Source organism: Helobdella robusta, assembly GCF_000326865.2.
Source record: "Helobdella robusta unplaced genomic scaffold HELROscaffold_37, whole genome shotgun sequence".
In the NCBI taxonomy this organism is placed as follows: domain Eukaryota; kingdom Metazoa; phylum Annelida; class Clitellata; order Rhynchobdellida; family Glossiphoniidae; genus Helobdella; species Helobdella robusta.
In genome coordinates, this window is record NW_008704785.1 from 1,522,393 (window position 1) to 1,539,892 (window position 17,500).

General features: G+C 33.5%; 4 protein-coding genes across 4 annotated transcripts in view; 2 read left to right on the top strand and 2 right to left on the bottom strand.

Moving 5' to 3' along the window:
* Window positions 1-1,185, bottom strand: part of HELRODRAFT_192727 (hypothetical protein) — a gene marked incomplete at its 5' end in the record, with an annotated part of 17,578 nt that extends 16,393 nt beyond the window's left edge. The window contains 2 exons of the mRNA XM_009023611.1: window positions 444-643; window positions 1,147-1,185. Of these exons, the coding sequence (XP_009021859.1) occupies window positions 444-643; window positions 1,147-1,185 (239 nt within the window). The remainder of the gene's footprint in view (window positions 1-443; window positions 644-1,146) is intronic.
* A 403-nt stretch (window positions 1,186-1,588) lies between these two features.
* HELRODRAFT_176396 (hypothetical protein) lies at window positions 1,589-7,815 on the bottom strand (the record flags this gene model as incomplete). The annotated part of the gene is made up of 12 exons (XM_009023612.1): window positions 1,589-1,750; window positions 4,470-4,623; window positions 5,140-5,204; window positions 5,374-5,454; window positions 5,630-5,722; window positions 5,985-6,035; window positions 6,212-6,325; window positions 6,578-6,681; window positions 6,851-6,959; window positions 7,098-7,171; window positions 7,378-7,482; window positions 7,614-7,815. The coding sequence occupies 12 exons, from the start codon at window positions 7,813-7,815 to the stop codon at window positions 1,589-1,591; spliced, it is 1,314 nt and encodes a 437-aa protein (XP_009021860.1).
* Window positions 7,816-8,459: 644 nt separating this feature from the next.
* Window positions 8,460-10,334, top strand: HELRODRAFT_176397 (hypothetical protein; the record flags this gene model as incomplete). Its single annotated transcript, XM_009023613.1, has 1 exon — window positions 8,460-10,334. The coding sequence occupies one exon, from the start codon at window positions 8,460-8,462 to the stop codon at window positions 10,332-10,334; it is 1,875 nt and encodes a 624-aa protein (XP_009021861.1).
* Window positions 10,335-11,845: 1,511 nt separating this feature from the next.
* Window positions 11,846-15,844, top strand: HELRODRAFT_83529 (hypothetical protein; the record flags this gene model as incomplete). Its single annotated transcript, XM_009023614.1, has 10 exons — window positions 11,846-12,154; window positions 12,370-12,454; window positions 12,743-13,029; window positions 13,328-13,441; window positions 13,670-13,797; window positions 13,980-14,104; window positions 14,541-14,699; window positions 14,953-15,093; window positions 15,321-15,424; window positions 15,665-15,844. 10 exons carry the CDS (start codon window positions 11,846-11,848, stop codon window positions 15,842-15,844), a joined length of 1,632 nt encoding a protein of 543 aa, XP_009021862.1.
* Between the last annotated feature and the right edge of the window lie 1,656 nt (window positions 15,845-17,500).

Consider the following 17,500-nt stretch of genomic DNA (forward strand, 5'->3'; position numbering starts at 1 on the left):
CCAACGCCAGCAGCTGTACATTCTTCTCGTGTAACTCCTCTATGCTTCTACATGTTTATATGTATGTTTGTGTATGTATGTGTGTGTATGCATGCATGTATGTGTGTGTGTGTGTATGTATGTGTGTGTGTATGTATGTATGTGTGTATTTATGTATGTGTGTGTGTGTGTGAATGTGTGTATGTATGTATGTGTGTATTTATATAGGTATGTATGTGTGTATGTGTGTATGTATGTATGCATGTTTATAAGTATAAGCCATGTGTACCTATGCCTACCATCCTCAAATAACTCCTAAAGACTTTTGTATGTAAGAGTGTATATACGTCGTGCATATATATATATATATATATATATATATATATATATATATATATATATATATATATATGAGCGTGTGTGTGTACATATAGGTATGTGTGAAAAAAAAAGTTAGAAATAACCTAAATGTAACCAGTCTATCAGATATAACAGAGGATGACGACGAGATGATGTTATTATTGTTACTACTACATGCAGCTGTAGTGATAGAAGTAGTATTATTGCTACTGCTATTTAGTGTGGAGTTCATTGAATCACGGCTCGTGTTTAGGTGTACAATGATTCCCCGTTCTTCCTCCAACTGACTCAGCAGAACGTTAACCTGCACGTGTGTGTGTGTGTGTGTGAGTGAGTGATTGAGTGAAAAAGTGAGTGAGTGGGTGATTGAGTGAGTGGAAAATTGAGTGATTGAGTGAGTGAAAAAGTGAGTGAGTGAGTGATTGAGTGAAAAATTGAGTGAGTGAATGAGTGAGTGAGTGAGTGAGTGATTGAGTGAGTGAGTGAGTGAAAAAGTGAGTCTTTACGTATAATGTTGGTTGACTTGTTAAACTAATTGACCAGCCAATCAATCAACTAACCAATCAATCACCCAACCAATCAATGAACTAACCAATCAATCAACTAGCCAATCAATCAACTAGCCAATCAATCAACTAGCCAATCAATCAACTAGCCAATCAATCAACTAACCAATCAATCAACTAGCCAATCAATCAACTAACCAATCAATCAACTAGCCAGTCAACCAATTAAATAACCAATCAGCCAGCCAACCTTAGATTTGAGGTCATTGATTGACATTTTGTTCCTCTCCAATTCTCTCACGAGTTCGTTACTCCCTCGGTTCAGTTCTTCGACTCTCATTTTATTCATTTCAGACGACTTTGAGTTGTAAAATTTTTTATTTATTTTTTTTTCAAACTTTTACATTGTGAAACATGAGAAAGCATATATTTCAGTACCTATATTATTGTTATATATATATCAAATCAAATCAAACCAACCAAATCAAACCAACCAAATCAAATCAACCAAATCAAATCAACCAAATCAGATCACTTTTATTCAATCAAACAAAACAAAAAAGCATGAATGATTCGGAGACCAAAAAAAAAATTAATTATTGTGAGGTCGGTTACCGTGCTACCCAAAATAGCTTCTCAATGGTAACACAACAAGAATAAATTAAAATAAGAATTAAACAAGAATATTAAGAATATTAATTAAGAATATAATTAAAAAAATAACAAGAACAAGAATATTAATATTAAGAATAAAAGAAGAATAACAAATAAACAAAAAAAAGCCAATAAAGTGAACGTGCCTCTGTAGCCTCTTTCAACAATAGGGTCAGTTGTTCATTCCTCTCCAGACATCTCAGGTAATCTCTTTTCTGAACTCTGAGGGTTGGAGCACTTTCTTCAATGTTCTGTTTCAATCAAAAGTTAATTAATTAATTCATTCATTCATTCATTCGTTCATCCAATCAATCAATCCAACCTTAAGAACGGTATCTAGATGTTCAGTAAGTCTCTCATTCTCATGTTTAACACTAAGAAGTTCCCTTGACAACTTCACATGTTCATTGTATATCTGTGTTGTGTATGTATGTATGTATGCATGTCTGTATGTATGCATGTATATGTATGTATGCATGTCTGTATGTCTGTATGCATGTAAGTATGTATGTATACAACAACAACACAACACACGTTTAGACGGCATTTTCCCCGAGATCGGGGGTTGCCGTTTGGCTACCTATGATGAAACCGAAATACCCCTCGACGCCATCCACATCTGTCACTCGCCTCAGTATCACGCAACCCCGCTTTCACCCTGTCCTTCTCCACCTGCTCTCTCCATCCCAATCGCGGACGACCCCTTCCTACCACTCCTTCAACCTCGAACTCCAACGCTCGCCTAATCCCGACCCTTTCATCCCTTCTCAACACATGTCCATACCACCGCAATCTCGATCTCCTTATCAATGTCACTTATGTCCTCATTCAGTCCCATCATTGACATCAGCTCTGTACTACTCCTCCTATCCTTCACTTTAACCCCACACATCATCCTCACCATAGCTCTTTCAGCCCTCTGCAGTACACTTTCCTCCTCTCTCCTCAACACCCAAGTTTCACCACCATATACCATCGCTGCTCTCACACATGCTTTATATACCCTCCCTTTCATCTTCACTGACCATTTCTTTCCACACAATACCCCACCCAGTTCCCTAAATTTCATCCATCCCACACGAACTCTAGCCGTAACTGCGCTCAAACATCCTCCATCCGCATTCAGCTTATCCCCTAAGTAAACAAAGCTTTCCACTCTTTCAATACCACCACTCAACCCCGTCCTTGCGTCCGTCCTATTAATCACACCATGAACACATTTCTTACATTTGAACGTGCCTTCCACCTTTTTCAGTGCCCCCTTCACACCACTACATCTCTTATGCACCCATTTCTGACATCCTATACACAATACCGAGTTTGCCTTCACTCTCCTATCACATACCCCACAGGGGTCTATTTTACTTATCACTCGCTCTCCACCTTCCCCACTCACCATTACCTTCGTCTTACCAATATTAACTTTTAACCCTTTCTTTTCAATAACACTTTTCCATCTGTCAAATTTTAACTGCAATTCTTCCATGCTATCAGCCATCAAGACTAAATCATCTGCATACAAAATCTCAAATAACAACCCCTCCATTATGTTTCCACACACAACATCCATCACAATTGCAAACAGAAACGGTGATAACACTGATCCTTGATGCACTCCTACCTTAACACTAAAAGCGTCCGACATCCCCCTTCCAACCCTCACCTTTGTCTTTGCCCCTTCATACAGCTGCATCACAGCTTTAACAAGTCTCTCATTCACTCCTTTCTTCCTCAACGCCCATTCAATGACCTTCCTCGGTACTCGATCAAAAGCCTTTTCCAGATCCACAAAACACATGTACAATCTTCGTTTCTTCTTTCTATAATTCTCCTGCAACATTCTCACCATGAACAACGCATCCACCGTTCCTCAACCAGGCATAAACCCACACTGCATTTCATTAACTGTTACCATACTTCTCAACCTCCTCTCAAGCACCCTCTCCACTACCTTCATTCCGTGCTCTAGTAATTTCACACCCCTGTATGACCCACAATCTCTCACATCTCCTTTGCCCTTATACAACGGCACCAACACACTGTGTCGCCAATCCTCAGGTATACCTTCATCATCAAACATACTGTTAGCAATTCTCATCATAACTTCAATTCCTATCACCCCACTCGCTTTAATATGTTCAGCCGCCACTTCCGAAACCCCTGTCGCCTTACCTAGTTTCATTTCTCTAACTGCTTTCTCTACTTCCTCCCTCGTCACCTTCTCTATAGGTCCGTGTGTGACCGCGGATTCCACATCTCCATCCCACTCATTCTCTTCATTCATCAACCTTTCCATATGAGCTTTCCACACCTGAGCTTTTTCCTCCTCATCTATGCACAACTTGCCAGATCCATCCCAAACACATCCATTCCCTATAACATCTTTCCTATCCCTCATTGACTGCTTTGCTACTTTGAACATTTCCCTCGAACTCACATCAGATTCCATTTCCTTCATTAACCTATCTGATGCTTTCGTCATTGCAGTTGCCACTGCCTGTTTTGCAACCTTCTTAGCCTTCCTATACTCAGACTCCGCTTCCTCCGTCATGTCCCTTCTCCATACCCTAAACCTCTCCTTCTTGACTTCCAAAACCCTTCTTATATCTTCATCCCACCACCACGTCTCACCATGCCTACACTTTCCTTTCGTCCATCCACATACTTTATCTGCCGTAGCCAACATATATGTATGTATGTAAGTATGTATGTATGTATGTATGTATGTATGTATGTATGTATGTATGTATGTATGTTTGTATGTATGTATGTATGTATGTTTGTATGTATATGTATGTGTGTATGTATGCATGTTTGTATGCAATCAACAATAATCTATCATTTTCCCAAATATCCCATCATTACTGTTCAACAGTTTCAAATAACCAAGCCAAGCAATCTGATCTACACCGAGCAATCAATCGACACATTCACTAATCACTAATCCATCGGCCCCATGTGAAACCAAACCTGGGTTAGGGAAGTGTTGGATCTGAGCATCTTACACGCTGCTGCGGCCACTGGCGACATTTCTTCTATGTCCTCGTCTGTCAGCTCCATAAGGCTCTGCCTCTTGTGAAAGGATTCTAAGAGCTGATTGGCTGTTGATAACTCCTCCTCCAGGCTTTTTATTTTCGTTTCTGTGTTATCGTTTGTTTATTACAGGCTGGTTGTCATTAGTTGTATGTGTATGTGTGTGTCTGTATGTGTGTTTAAGTAGTGAGTTTGTGGTGTGTAAGTGCGTTTAACAGCCCCAAAGCAGCATTGAAAGCGGCATCAGCAGCCTCACTAGCAACCACATCGCAAACGTCTGAAGACAAACGAACGACAGACAGCATCAGCCAAAAACAAACCATGAGATGATATGATATTGGCCAGTTCATTTTCACTGGCCTTCTTCTCTTCTTTCAATTCGTTGTAAGCTTAAGTTCGAATCAAAAAGATTCATTGATGAATGAATTAACGAAGCAATAAATGAATGAATGAATCAATGAATAAATCAATCTACCAACCAATCGACCAACCAATCAATCAATCAATCAGCCAATCAATCAATCAACCAATCAGTCAATTGACCAATCAATCAATCTATCAATCAACCAATCAAAGATACTAACCATCGGCTGCCTGGTTGAGTAACTTCTGCGAGTCCTCTGCAATTTTTGCCAGTTCAGGCAACTTTTTCTCAGCATCATCCTTATAAGACTATAATGAATGAATGGAAATAGATTTGTATATGTTATATACTGGTGAAATGGCTATGGTGTCTGTTTGTATGTATGCATGAGTGCGTATGCGTTCGTATGTGCGCATGTGTGTGAGTGTGTGTATGCATGTGTGTGAGTGTATGTGTGAGTATACAAAAATGATTTACTTTGTATAAATTGACAAGCTTCTCTTGAGAAATAACTTCTAATCTGTATCTTTCCTCCATGTTTATTTGGTTGTCTTTGGCCTGATGGTGTTACACATGTGTGTGTTTGTGTGTATGTGTATGCGTGAAAGTAGATAGGTATCTATCTATGTATCTATCTAGGTATCTATCTATGTATTTATCTATGTATCTATCTATGTATCTATGAATGTTTGTGTGTGTGTGCGTGTGTGTGTGTGCGTGCGTGAAAACTGACTTCATTTAGCTTTTTGATGTAATGTTCTATCTGCTCACATTGCTCAGATTGAGCTTTCTTGCTTATCTCTAGCAACTGCTCGGCCTGATTTAACTGTTTTTTTTTACGTTAACAATTAATTTAATTAATCAATTTTATTAATTTATTATTGATTGATTATTGTAATTAATTATTTATTATTTATTTTATTGATTCATCATTTTATTTCATATACTATATATATATTTAAGTTTTTTTAAAGAAAAAGAGCCGAAATTCAAACTTATGTATGTTTGTTTAATTGCTTGCTTGAACTTGTGTGTGTGTGTGGTGTGTGTGGGTGTGCGCGCGCGTGTGTGTGTGTACGTGTACACACTTTTTCAATAGTCTCATCCAGGGTTGCTTGGAGTTGCAGGAGTTGGACAGACTGAAAAAAATTACATCAAGATAACATTATTTCTAATTGTAATAAACAATAATTATTTATAATAAATAAATAAAAAATATAGATAAATACTCAATCAATCAATCTTCGTTTAGTGTCCAGAGACCCAGTTATAGATAAATATAGATAAATAAATAAAAATAAATATCAATAAATACCTTTTCCTTCCTTGTAGATGTTATCTCGTCAAATTTTGCTTGCAACTCTTTCGACAGGACCTCGACCTGGTGAGTAGTCTGAGCAAGTTCGCTCTTTAGTCGGACCTCACGATTCTAATTTTAAACCAGAATTTACTTTTTAATTTACACCACTTTAAATTCACTTTTGTAATCAATTCGATAAAAATATATTTTCATCCTCAATTTTTTTATTTCATTATTTATTTCTCTATTCATTTTTGGCTTGCGTTCTGATTTATATTTATCATTAATTTTAATTGAATATCTAGATGCATTGAAATGTGGAATAAAGCTTTCATTCAACAAAAAATAAAACAAAAAAAATTAAAGGCACTACAGTATTACCTGAATAATTACAAGTTCTGATTTAGAATCCTCGGCCAATGTCTGCGCCATGATTCGTAGGCTGTTGGCCTCTTTTAACTTGTCAGTCAACTGCCTCCATTCATCTAGTTTAGTGATTAGGAAGGGGTGGAGATGTAAGATTACACCATAACATGAAAAGAATCATTAACCAAATGATTATACAAAGGAAAAAATATTTTAGAAGAATTCAACCACTAAAACGGCATGTTTTTTAATAAGGTTAATAAAAGTTTATCCGCCTAAAAAATCTACCTGTCAGTCTATCGATTTCGTTATTTCTTTGGGTCAACATATCACTAAACTTATCTCTCTCTAACTCTAGTTTGGAGTTAGCGGACAACAACTGGTGTTCTTTGGCATTCTGTTGAAAATTAATAAAAAAAATTTGCGTTTTTTTTCCTGACTTTTTAAAATTTGAAGGTTAGTGAAATTTTGGAAAAAAAATAATATCATCAAAAAATCATTTGGAAAGAATTTTTTAAAAAACAAAATTATTAACCCATGATTTTTCTTTTTCATATAATGAAATTTCTAATGCCTTTACTGAATCTGATAGCTCCTTATTTTTGTTCGCTTTATAAATTAAACAGAAAAATTATTAAAAATGAAAAATATGACAAAATTAATGAAGTGATCTGAATATTTGACTTAGTAAAATATAGAAAATATAGATAAAATGAGGCAATGTTCATTTTATGATAAAAATTAAATTATTCATGCTAAATTTTCTATTTAATATTTTTAAGATGGCAGAAAAAGTTAATTAAAAAAATACAAACATAGGCTGGTGCATTGCTCTTTAGCTGAGGTTAGTGCTTTGTCTTTATCTTCCAATTCATTTTTTATCAACTCCAATTTAGATTCTGTGATCTCAGATCTTGTTTCTGGATTTGACAAAACTCAATTTTATTTCAAACAAGCATTACGAATTTGACTAACCAAATAAAAAAAGTTTAGAATTTCTATTTTTCTATGTTTTTAAAATTTGTAATTAATGGTAAACTGTGACACTAACCGATCATATCAATCTGGCGGATGGAATCCGTTTTTAATTTTGCATGTTTCGCTTGTAAATCACTGATAAATTTTTGTAACGGTTCTTTTAAGCCGGACGACAAATTTGCGAGATCATTCAGCTGACTTTCCGTAAAGATATTTTCTATCTCAACATCGAATAATTCCGTAAAACTTTTAGGCAACAATTTGCGATAATCCATTTTATTTTTTGAAAACTAAAAATGAAGTTAGCACAAAAATCAAAGATACTCAATAAAAAGATGCTTTAAGAAGGCTGAACACTAAGCATTCGAGCAAGTATTATAGAAGACTCGATTTTTTAACGGTTATGTTCTGGATGTCCAACTTGTGTTATAAAAACATATTAAACAATTTTATTAATTATTTATAACAATTTTTAAAGATTGCAGTTTTAATAATTTATAATAATTGCAATATTATCTCTGCATGATATATATTTATATATAAGATATATATATATATATATATATATATATATATATATATATAACTTATATAACCACACCAAACCTATTGCGTGATCATTTATTTATCTATTTTTGTAAACAATCTTTTTTTAAACGTGTTATTACATAAGATTTTTATAAAATTAATTATCCAGCTATACAATTAAATACACTGGTAAATGATTTTAAATTATTGTATTGTTTTATTTTCTGTATATACAGATACATGGAAATCCATCTCAGCACAAAATTCGATCCCAACCATTAGAGAACCAGCTTATATCGGATGTTTCAAATATATAAATTCGACAAAAACTTTTTTTAAAACCGACTTCAAAGAGTGCTTTGAACTCTGCCTGGTAGATAACACTAACAAGATGGCTCTTAGGAATGGGGACGAATGTTATTGCGTCAATGACTTTGACTCAGCCGTGGCATCTTCCGAATGCAACACCCCATGCATTAACAATAAAGCTTGCGGTGGTAGCGATTCTTATTCAGTCTATAAAATTAAACCTGCAGTCACACATCATGGAATTTTATGCACAACATCACTTCAATTTTCGCCCACAAAAAGACCCATTGAATTTAAGTTTGAATCCATTGAGAGTTGCATAAAAGGCTGCCTAGAGCTCAACAAAAATTTCGCTGCGAGAAAAGGCGAGAGATGCATTTGTTTCATAGATCTCATTGTTCTGTCTCCAAACATAACGACGCTTGAATGCAATGAGTACTGCTCTCACGACCCTACCGAAATTTGTAATTGCCACTATAGGGACAGAGGACCTGACTGCCAAGTGATTTATTTCACTCGTTTGAAATATGAATTTCAAAGAAGTGTCTCCACATACTCTCATTGCCAGGGAGATAAAAATAGTTATGAAGTAAAGGAATGCCTTGGTGGCGGTTGTAGTGAAGGATGGAAGGGGTATTTCTGCAGATTGAGAGATTGCACATCAAACAACGGAGATTGTGGCAGCCAGATGAAATGCATCGAGTCTATAGTGAACGGGTTCAAGCTTGTCGAATGTGTCTGTCCCCATGGTACTGTTAGAAACAGGTGGCTTCAATGTGAAACTATCAGAAAAAACTTGGCACTTGATAAACCAGTCTATCTTAGTTCAACATTTACATGCAAATATTTTGGTTTGCAGCATGAGAAACACCTGACGGATGGGGTCATCGACGGCGTCATGGGTGCTCGCATAAATGATATTAACAGGGCCTGGATCACCGTGGATCTGGAGGAAAGTTATCGCATCGGCTTTGTAAGAGTTTTCAATAGAATATGGTTCGATAGTAGAGATCGTATGTACATGAATAGCTTTGTTGTAAAACTTGCTTCAACGTTTGACTATAGAGACGTTTCGGACGTGAGATCATCTCTTGTGCTATGCGGACACGGGCCAAATATATCAACACTTGCAGGCCAACCTGTAACAGTTATTTGCAACGAATTCGATCTGGCGTCAAGATACGTCATTCTGCAACAAACAAATAACCTATTTGCATACGGCAGCACATCAGCAGCAGAACTACAAATATACGAAGCTGACTGCAACTTTATGAATGGGAAATGTAAAGGCGAGCGGTGCAGAGAACTGGTGCTTAGTAATAAAAAAATTGTTAACTGTAGGAACTGGCGCAATGTGGACACTATCGTTAATCCGATCTTAGCATGTTTTAAATTTGTTGACGCCGAGTACAGCCACAATGAATTTGGATTATCTTACCGACAATGCGAAGATGTGTGCGAATCGAGAAATTACACACTCTTAGTGCTTACTGCTGGCATTAATTGCTCATGCGGTAAGACGTTAGTGGCCAAAGGTAAAACTTCACTTGAAAATTGCAAGAAACAATTTTATAACACTAGCTTGATATTTCATCATTATTTTATGGAGGATACATTTTTTAATGTCACTGAAGACGACCTTCCTTACTATCCCATTGAACATTCACACACTATCGTTAGCACTGCCGCAGTCGATTTCACTATCACAACCATCAGATGGAACAGTACAGTCTCCAAGTTTGACAAAAATGGCACCAAAACCGATAATATTATTTTAAAATATTTAGGTTACATTATAGGGGCTTCTGCCGTGACTCTATTCCTACTGTTGATAACAATTGCCATCTTAGTCAAGAGGAAAAAGCAAAAGAATCAGGCAAATAAATCACGGGCAGCGTCTGGCCATGATCCCTTAAATACAATTGACTTATCCTCATATACGTCAGATGCATCATAAATACGAACTTGATGACTGTTCGATGACTAATATACTTCTTTTGAAAATTACTTACAACACTATTTTTATGTTGATTTTTTAAATTTACGTATTTATATTTGACGGTTTTCTCTAATAAATGAATTAATAGACAGCCTTATTTATTAACATAACACTAGATTAATCAACAAATGATTCAAAGATAAAGCCTAGACTACGAAACTTGTGAGAAACATTAAGAGTTTTAGAATCAGGTAAGATAATAGGAGGAATAGAGTGTTTAGATTTATTGAAACAACTGATTGTTCAAATGATTTCTCGTATAAAATTTAATATATTTGTGACCTCGAAACTTTTCATGCTAGTAAGTTAGCTACTGCTATATCATATATAATATGCAATAAGATGTACAATAGAAAAGATTATGGCAAATATAAATTCTACTTTATTCTATTATATTATAAGTATTTGATGGTAACTTATAAAAAGAATATAATAATAACATGAAAGTAACGTAGTAATAAAGAAATAACAATACCTGTCTACATGTATATAGAATATAACATATATATTATGTTATATTTATATGTTATGTCAATTATATATATATTTATATGTTTTCATATATATATATATATATATATAGAATATATATGTAGGTTATATTCTGTATATATATGTCTATGTTTTATTTTATATATGTGCCTTGTTTAAAATGCGCTTTATAAAATTTTATATTTAGGTCTACTTTTCGCAACCAGTTTAAAGAAACACGTTTTTATTTTTACAATTTCGTTTGTCCTGATATTTGGGGTTTTCATTATTATTATTATTTAATCTGAAAAATTAAAATGCCAAAAGTTTCAAATTTAACGATTGACACCGTTCAAAGTAATGGCGACGATACTCTTGATGATCTGATTGAGTTTGAAGAAATAACTGATTATGTTATTGAAAACGTTAGTCACGTTGTTTAATTATTAATATTTAATATTAATCCGATTAAAATATTAATTTAATTAGTTCTTTATTATGTTTAATAATTGCGTTATTTCTTCAATTATTTTCATAATTTTTTTCACAATTTTTGATGTTTTTTCATAAAACTAACACCAACTCTAAACTGAAAAGGGAGTCTTCAAGAGAACTGCAAAACCTGAAACTGCCTGCCAGCCAGATACTAAAAAAATAAAATTAGAACTTGACCAAAATGGAGGTTTGTTAATTTTTTCTTCATTACAGATGTCGCTTCATTGCAAAGTTGAGAGAATAAGATGATGTCTTCTACTAAAATACACTATATATATAAAATAAATAATATACAATACATATATAATAAACTATGTATAGTATAATATTTATATAGTCTATGTAGTGTATTGTATTGGGTCGATTTGATTAAGGTTTTTATTTAAAATTTTATTTTAATATATATAATGCTCTTGTTTTTTTTATGCGTTGTTATGTTATCTCTGCAATATTAATCTTGAACAATAAATATTTAAATTAAAACATAATAAGTGAAAAGTGAAATGTTCAAAAAAAAGAAGAAACAAAGAAAGAAGAAAAATAAATCAAATGACAAAACCGAACCCTCCAAGTCCTGTTACGGCGCGCAACAACTACTGCATCAACATTCGAACGGGCAACTACAACAAAAACAACCCGACGACGTTTCTTCTAAAATCGATGGCATGGAAAACTGGCTTGATCTGCGCATCCCTAATCCAATTCTTCGATGCCTGAAAGAGTTAGGCTTCACTAATCCGACACCCATTCAGTCACGGGTTCTTCCATCGGCCATTGAAGATAAGATGGACATAATCGGGGCTGCCGAAACTGTTATTATTATTTTTTGGAGTTATTTATATTATTATTATTATAATTATAAAGTTTTTACAACAATAAGTTAAAATAAAATAAAAATAAATAAATGAGTAAAAATAAATACATAGATAAAATAAATAGATGAAAAGAATATTTAAGGAAGATAAAATAAGAAAAATAAATAAAAAAAATTTTTTTAAATATTTTAAATATTTCTTTTTCTCATCAGGGTAGTGGTAAAACCTTGGCATTTGCCATCCCCATCGTCACGCACATACTGAACCTAAATGCAGATGATGACGACGACGATGATGGTGATGATTATAATGCTGCTACTACTGCTGCTGCTGCTGCTGCTTCTACTACTACTACTACTGTTAATGATGATGATGATGAGGAGGAAAAAAGTGATGGCCATGAGATTAATAATATTATTGTAGAAGATGTTAATGAAGAAGAAGATGATGATTGTACTCTAACTACTATTACTACTACCACTAATGATGATGATGATGGTAATGACGATGAGGATGGTTATGATGGTGATGGTGGTGATGATGATAACCATGATGTTGATAATGATGATGAAATCCATGAAACAGATGATGATGTTGATACAATCAATAACAATAATGATACAGACGTTGATGAAGAGAGCCAAAGAGATACTCTAGACGTAGATGATATCAATGATGAAGAAGATGATGATGATGATGAAGTGTTGGGAAAAATGCATAATGATGATAAAAATGATCATCATCACCCTCATCACTATCATCATCATCATCACAATAAACCAATGTATGCACTGGTAATAACGCCGACAAGAGAGTTAGCCATACAGATTAGAGAGCATATTGATAATGTCACCAAATATACAGATGTTAAGGTCTGCTGGTTTGTTGTGCGTGTGTGTATGTGTTTGTGTTTGTTTGTGTGTGTGTCTGCTGGTATGTTGTGTGTGTGTGTGTGTGTATGTGTATGCGTGGTTGTGTGTATGCGTGTGTGTGTGTGTCATAAGGTGTGTTTTTAAGTTTTATTAACTGTGTACATGTGTGTGTACCTACTATGGCATTTGCTCTGTGATGATGACAATGATATTGGTAATGATTATAATAATAATAATAATTATTGATAATAATAAATGATAATAATTAATAATAATAACAAATAATATTAATAATCAGTGTTTAGCCATCGTGGGGGGTATGTCCATCGAGAGGCAAAACCGTCTGCTGAAAAAATTCTCACCCCAGATCGTCGTTGCCACACCCGGAAGATTCTGGGAGCTTGTGCAGCAGGTGATGATGATGATGGTGGTAGTGGTTATGATAATGATGATGATGATAGTGGTGGTGGTGGTTATGATGGTGATGACGAGGATGATGATGATGGCGAGTCTGGTGATTATGATGATGATGATGAAAGTTAGGGCGATTTTGGGATTAGAGTTCTAGAAGTTATTGTTTCATTATATTTTGTTATAATTATTATAATTAATAATTAATTAATAATTATTCGCCACAAAGAAATGTCCACATCTGAGCCATGTGAAAGATTTGAGGTTTTTGGTAATCGACGAGGCAGATAGAATGATCGAAAAGAACCATTTTGAAGAATTGGAAAAAATTATGAACTACATCAATCTAAACTTATGGTAATTTTTGTTTGTTTGGTTGTTTGTCTGTTTGTTTGTTGTATCATTCTAAATTTATTTTACATTACAGTTTATATTATTAATTAATTAATTAATTCATTCAATCACTCATTCATTCAATCACTCACTCATTCGATCATTCACTCATTCATTCGTCCTTTCTCACATCCAAACATCCACAGCTCGCCGTTGAGAAGGCAGAACTTCGTCTTCTCTGCTACCTTGACATTCATCCATAAGACCCCTTATAGATTTGATGTGGGTAAGAAGAAGAAGATGAAAGAACTGACACTGGAAGATAAATTGGGTGGGGATTTTACTATTATTATTCTTTACTATTATTATTATTTATTTATTATTATTATTATTTATTATTATTATTTATTTATTATTATTATTATTTATTATTACTAATGTTGTTTCTTCTTTTTGTTTTATCTGCTGAGGCATTCTTTCAGAGCTGTTTGATCTTCCATTGCACTTCTTTATATTCATTATTTTAAAGTTTTGTTCATTCATGTTTCGGCTGTTATATTCATGCCTTGAATGCACATTTTTGAAACCAATCAATCAACAAACCAACCAACCATGAACCAACCAACCAACAAATGACTTCTCTATTCCTTGCTAACTAGAATTTAATTCTTTGTTTGTAAAAAAAACCTTAAAAAATCTCTAAAATTTAAAAAAAAATGACCCACACACACACTCATAACTCTTACGTTACGTTTTCAACCCACTAGCATCTCTGCAACGCAAACTCCACATGTCCAGTAAGCCAGAGGTGGTTGACCTGACGGGTGGGCAAAAAATGACGGCCCAGAAACTCACGGAACTCAAGGTGAACTGCACCTACCAAGAGAAGGATTTATACCTGTATTACTTTCTGAAAAATAACAAGGGTATTGTTTGTGTGCGTGTGTTTGTGTGTGTGTGTGTTTGTGCATGTAGTCTTTGTAATTAGTATATGTAATTTAGACTGATTAACAATAAGATGATTGTTGTTATACTTTTTTTAAAAAAACGTAGCAAAAGTCAGACTACATTTAAAGTTACATGTAAATTTAACTAAAGTTACATGTAACATGCAACACATATTGGATGTTTACCTGTAGGATATTTACCTGTAAGACATGTTTACCTGTATTACTTAAGGCCGAACCCTGGTTTTTGCAAACAGTAAAGATTGCATTAGGAGGTTGACCTCTTTGCTGGCTATGCTACATTGTAAGCCATTGCCACTGCATGCCGACATGCACCAGAAGCAGAGGTTAAAGAATTTGGATCGGTTCAAAGGTCAATATTGTTGATGTGCGTGCGTGTGTGTGTGTGTGTGTGTGTTGTATTATTGTATTTTATTGTAATGTATTTATTTAATTTGTGTCATACTCTAAATCTGCAAAATGCTTGGGTGTCCGTCTGTCTGTATGCGTGTGTTTGTGTGCGTGTATGTTTAAATAACATAAATAATTATGAATAATAATAATAATTAATAATTATACAATAATAATTTTTACCGACAGAAAATGAGAGAGGCTTATTGTTAGCTACTGATGTCGCGGCCAGGGGTTTAGATATCCCAAACGTTAAGCATGTCATTCACTATCAGGTTCCCCGGACTACTGAGGTATCTTTTTTTTTAGATAGAAAATTAATCAAAACCAACTGTAAACGTCACGTTAATTTTGACAAATCTCTGCAAAATTATCGACAATTTCGTGCAAATCTATGTTAATTTAGGATAACTTAATAAGTATTATCACCAAATAAACAATGATATAAGTGTAATTTATGGTGATTCATGTTAATTTATGGTGATTCATGTTAATTTATGGTAATTCATGTTAATTTATGTTAATTTATGCAGAACTACGTGCATAGGTCGGGGCGGACAGCCCGATCGAACACAGCTGGCATCAGTTTGGCTCTGGTGTGCCCAGAAGAGGTCAAACTGTTCAACGGCATACAGGCTGCTTTAAAAAGGGGTATAATTAAATTTTTCAATGAAATTATGTGTAAATGGATGAATGGATTAGTGAATGAGTGATTGAATTAGTGAATAAATAAATAAATGAATGAATGGATGAATGAATGAATGAATAAATGGATGAATAAGAGAATGAATGATCGAACAAATGAACAAACATTGAATGAATGAATAAAACCTATTGATACGTATCATTGTTATAATAATTATAATTATATTATATTATGTTATATTAATTATATTTAATAATTATTAAATATAATTATATTTTATATATTAATTATATTTAATAATTATATTTTGTATATTAATTATATTTAATAATTATTAAATATAATTAATTCATTATATTTAATAATTATTAAATATAATTAATTATTTTGAAATATCTTTCATAATTTCATTCCCACAGATAAGGACATAGATAGATTGGATATTGACAGGCGTCTGTTTGATTCCTCTTCTCACCTAGTTAAGTTAGCTAGGAACATCGAGAGTCAAGAACATAGGTGAGAAAAATTATATTATCCAATTATAATTAATTAATTAATAATAATAATAATTATTATCATTAAATAAATATAATTATTAATAATAGTAGTATAATAGCGCTTGTAAGTATTAGGGTATATGTCGTTTGATTTTGAATTTTCTATTGCCTTATATCGATATTTTTTGGGAAAATTTGATTAATGATAATGAAAATAATAATTTTAATAATAATAATGATTGTAATAAATTGATAATTATATATTTATTTAATAAAAATGGAAAATCTGATTTAAAAATTTTGTTATTTTTCTAACAAGGGCTAATAAAATAAAAGTGAATGCGGTATCGGCATGTAGTAACATTAATTGTGAAGGGAAACGATTTATATAATAGTAAATTGATCGTTCTAGATCAGGGGGGAGCAAACTTTTTGCTGTGAGGGCCGCATTGAGAACTATTTTACCTTTGAAGGGCCGCATACATACTTATATAGCAAATTTTTTCGACCCGGGGGAGAATTTTTTAAAGATTTGTGGATTTTTTTTGGTCATAATGTCTGGATGAGGACCTTTTTTGGCGAACAAGGCCTCGCGGGCCGCATAAAAGCGGGCCCTAGTTTGCCCACCCCTGTTCTAGATTGTTAGTCCTCATTCTTTATTAGCATTATTATTAATTTCCAATTCGACTAAACCGAAAATTTGTTTCTAAAAAGTGAATAATTTTATAAATTTAAGAATGAACAAGGAAAAGGTCAATAAAGATTGGATCAAACAAGCCTGTCGAGACGCTGATCTGTTGTTACCCAGTGATGAAGATGATGATGAGAATGGGTTTTTTGTTTTTTTTTTATAGTTCTGCTTTCGTTTGACTGCAATATGATGCGTTTTTTGATAAGTTAATTATTGAATTATGGTTTACTATTATGGAATTATTATTATTGTTTGATTATTTATAATAGTTTATACTGGGTCTAGTTATTAAATCAAATTTTTAATTCTTGGTAGATTGATCGTTTGAAATTTTTATATATTTCATTTGTTTTTTATTATCCTACTTAATTTTTTTTGGTTTTTTTCCCCGCCAGTTTATTTTTAGAAGATGAGACTGTCCTAAAATCGGAAAAAAGAAAGAAGTTATCTCTATTAAAACAGGAATTAGACAGATTGCTGGGGGTCAAATCGAGGTTTTGCACTTTCTATTTTTAGTTTTTTTAATTAGAGTTAC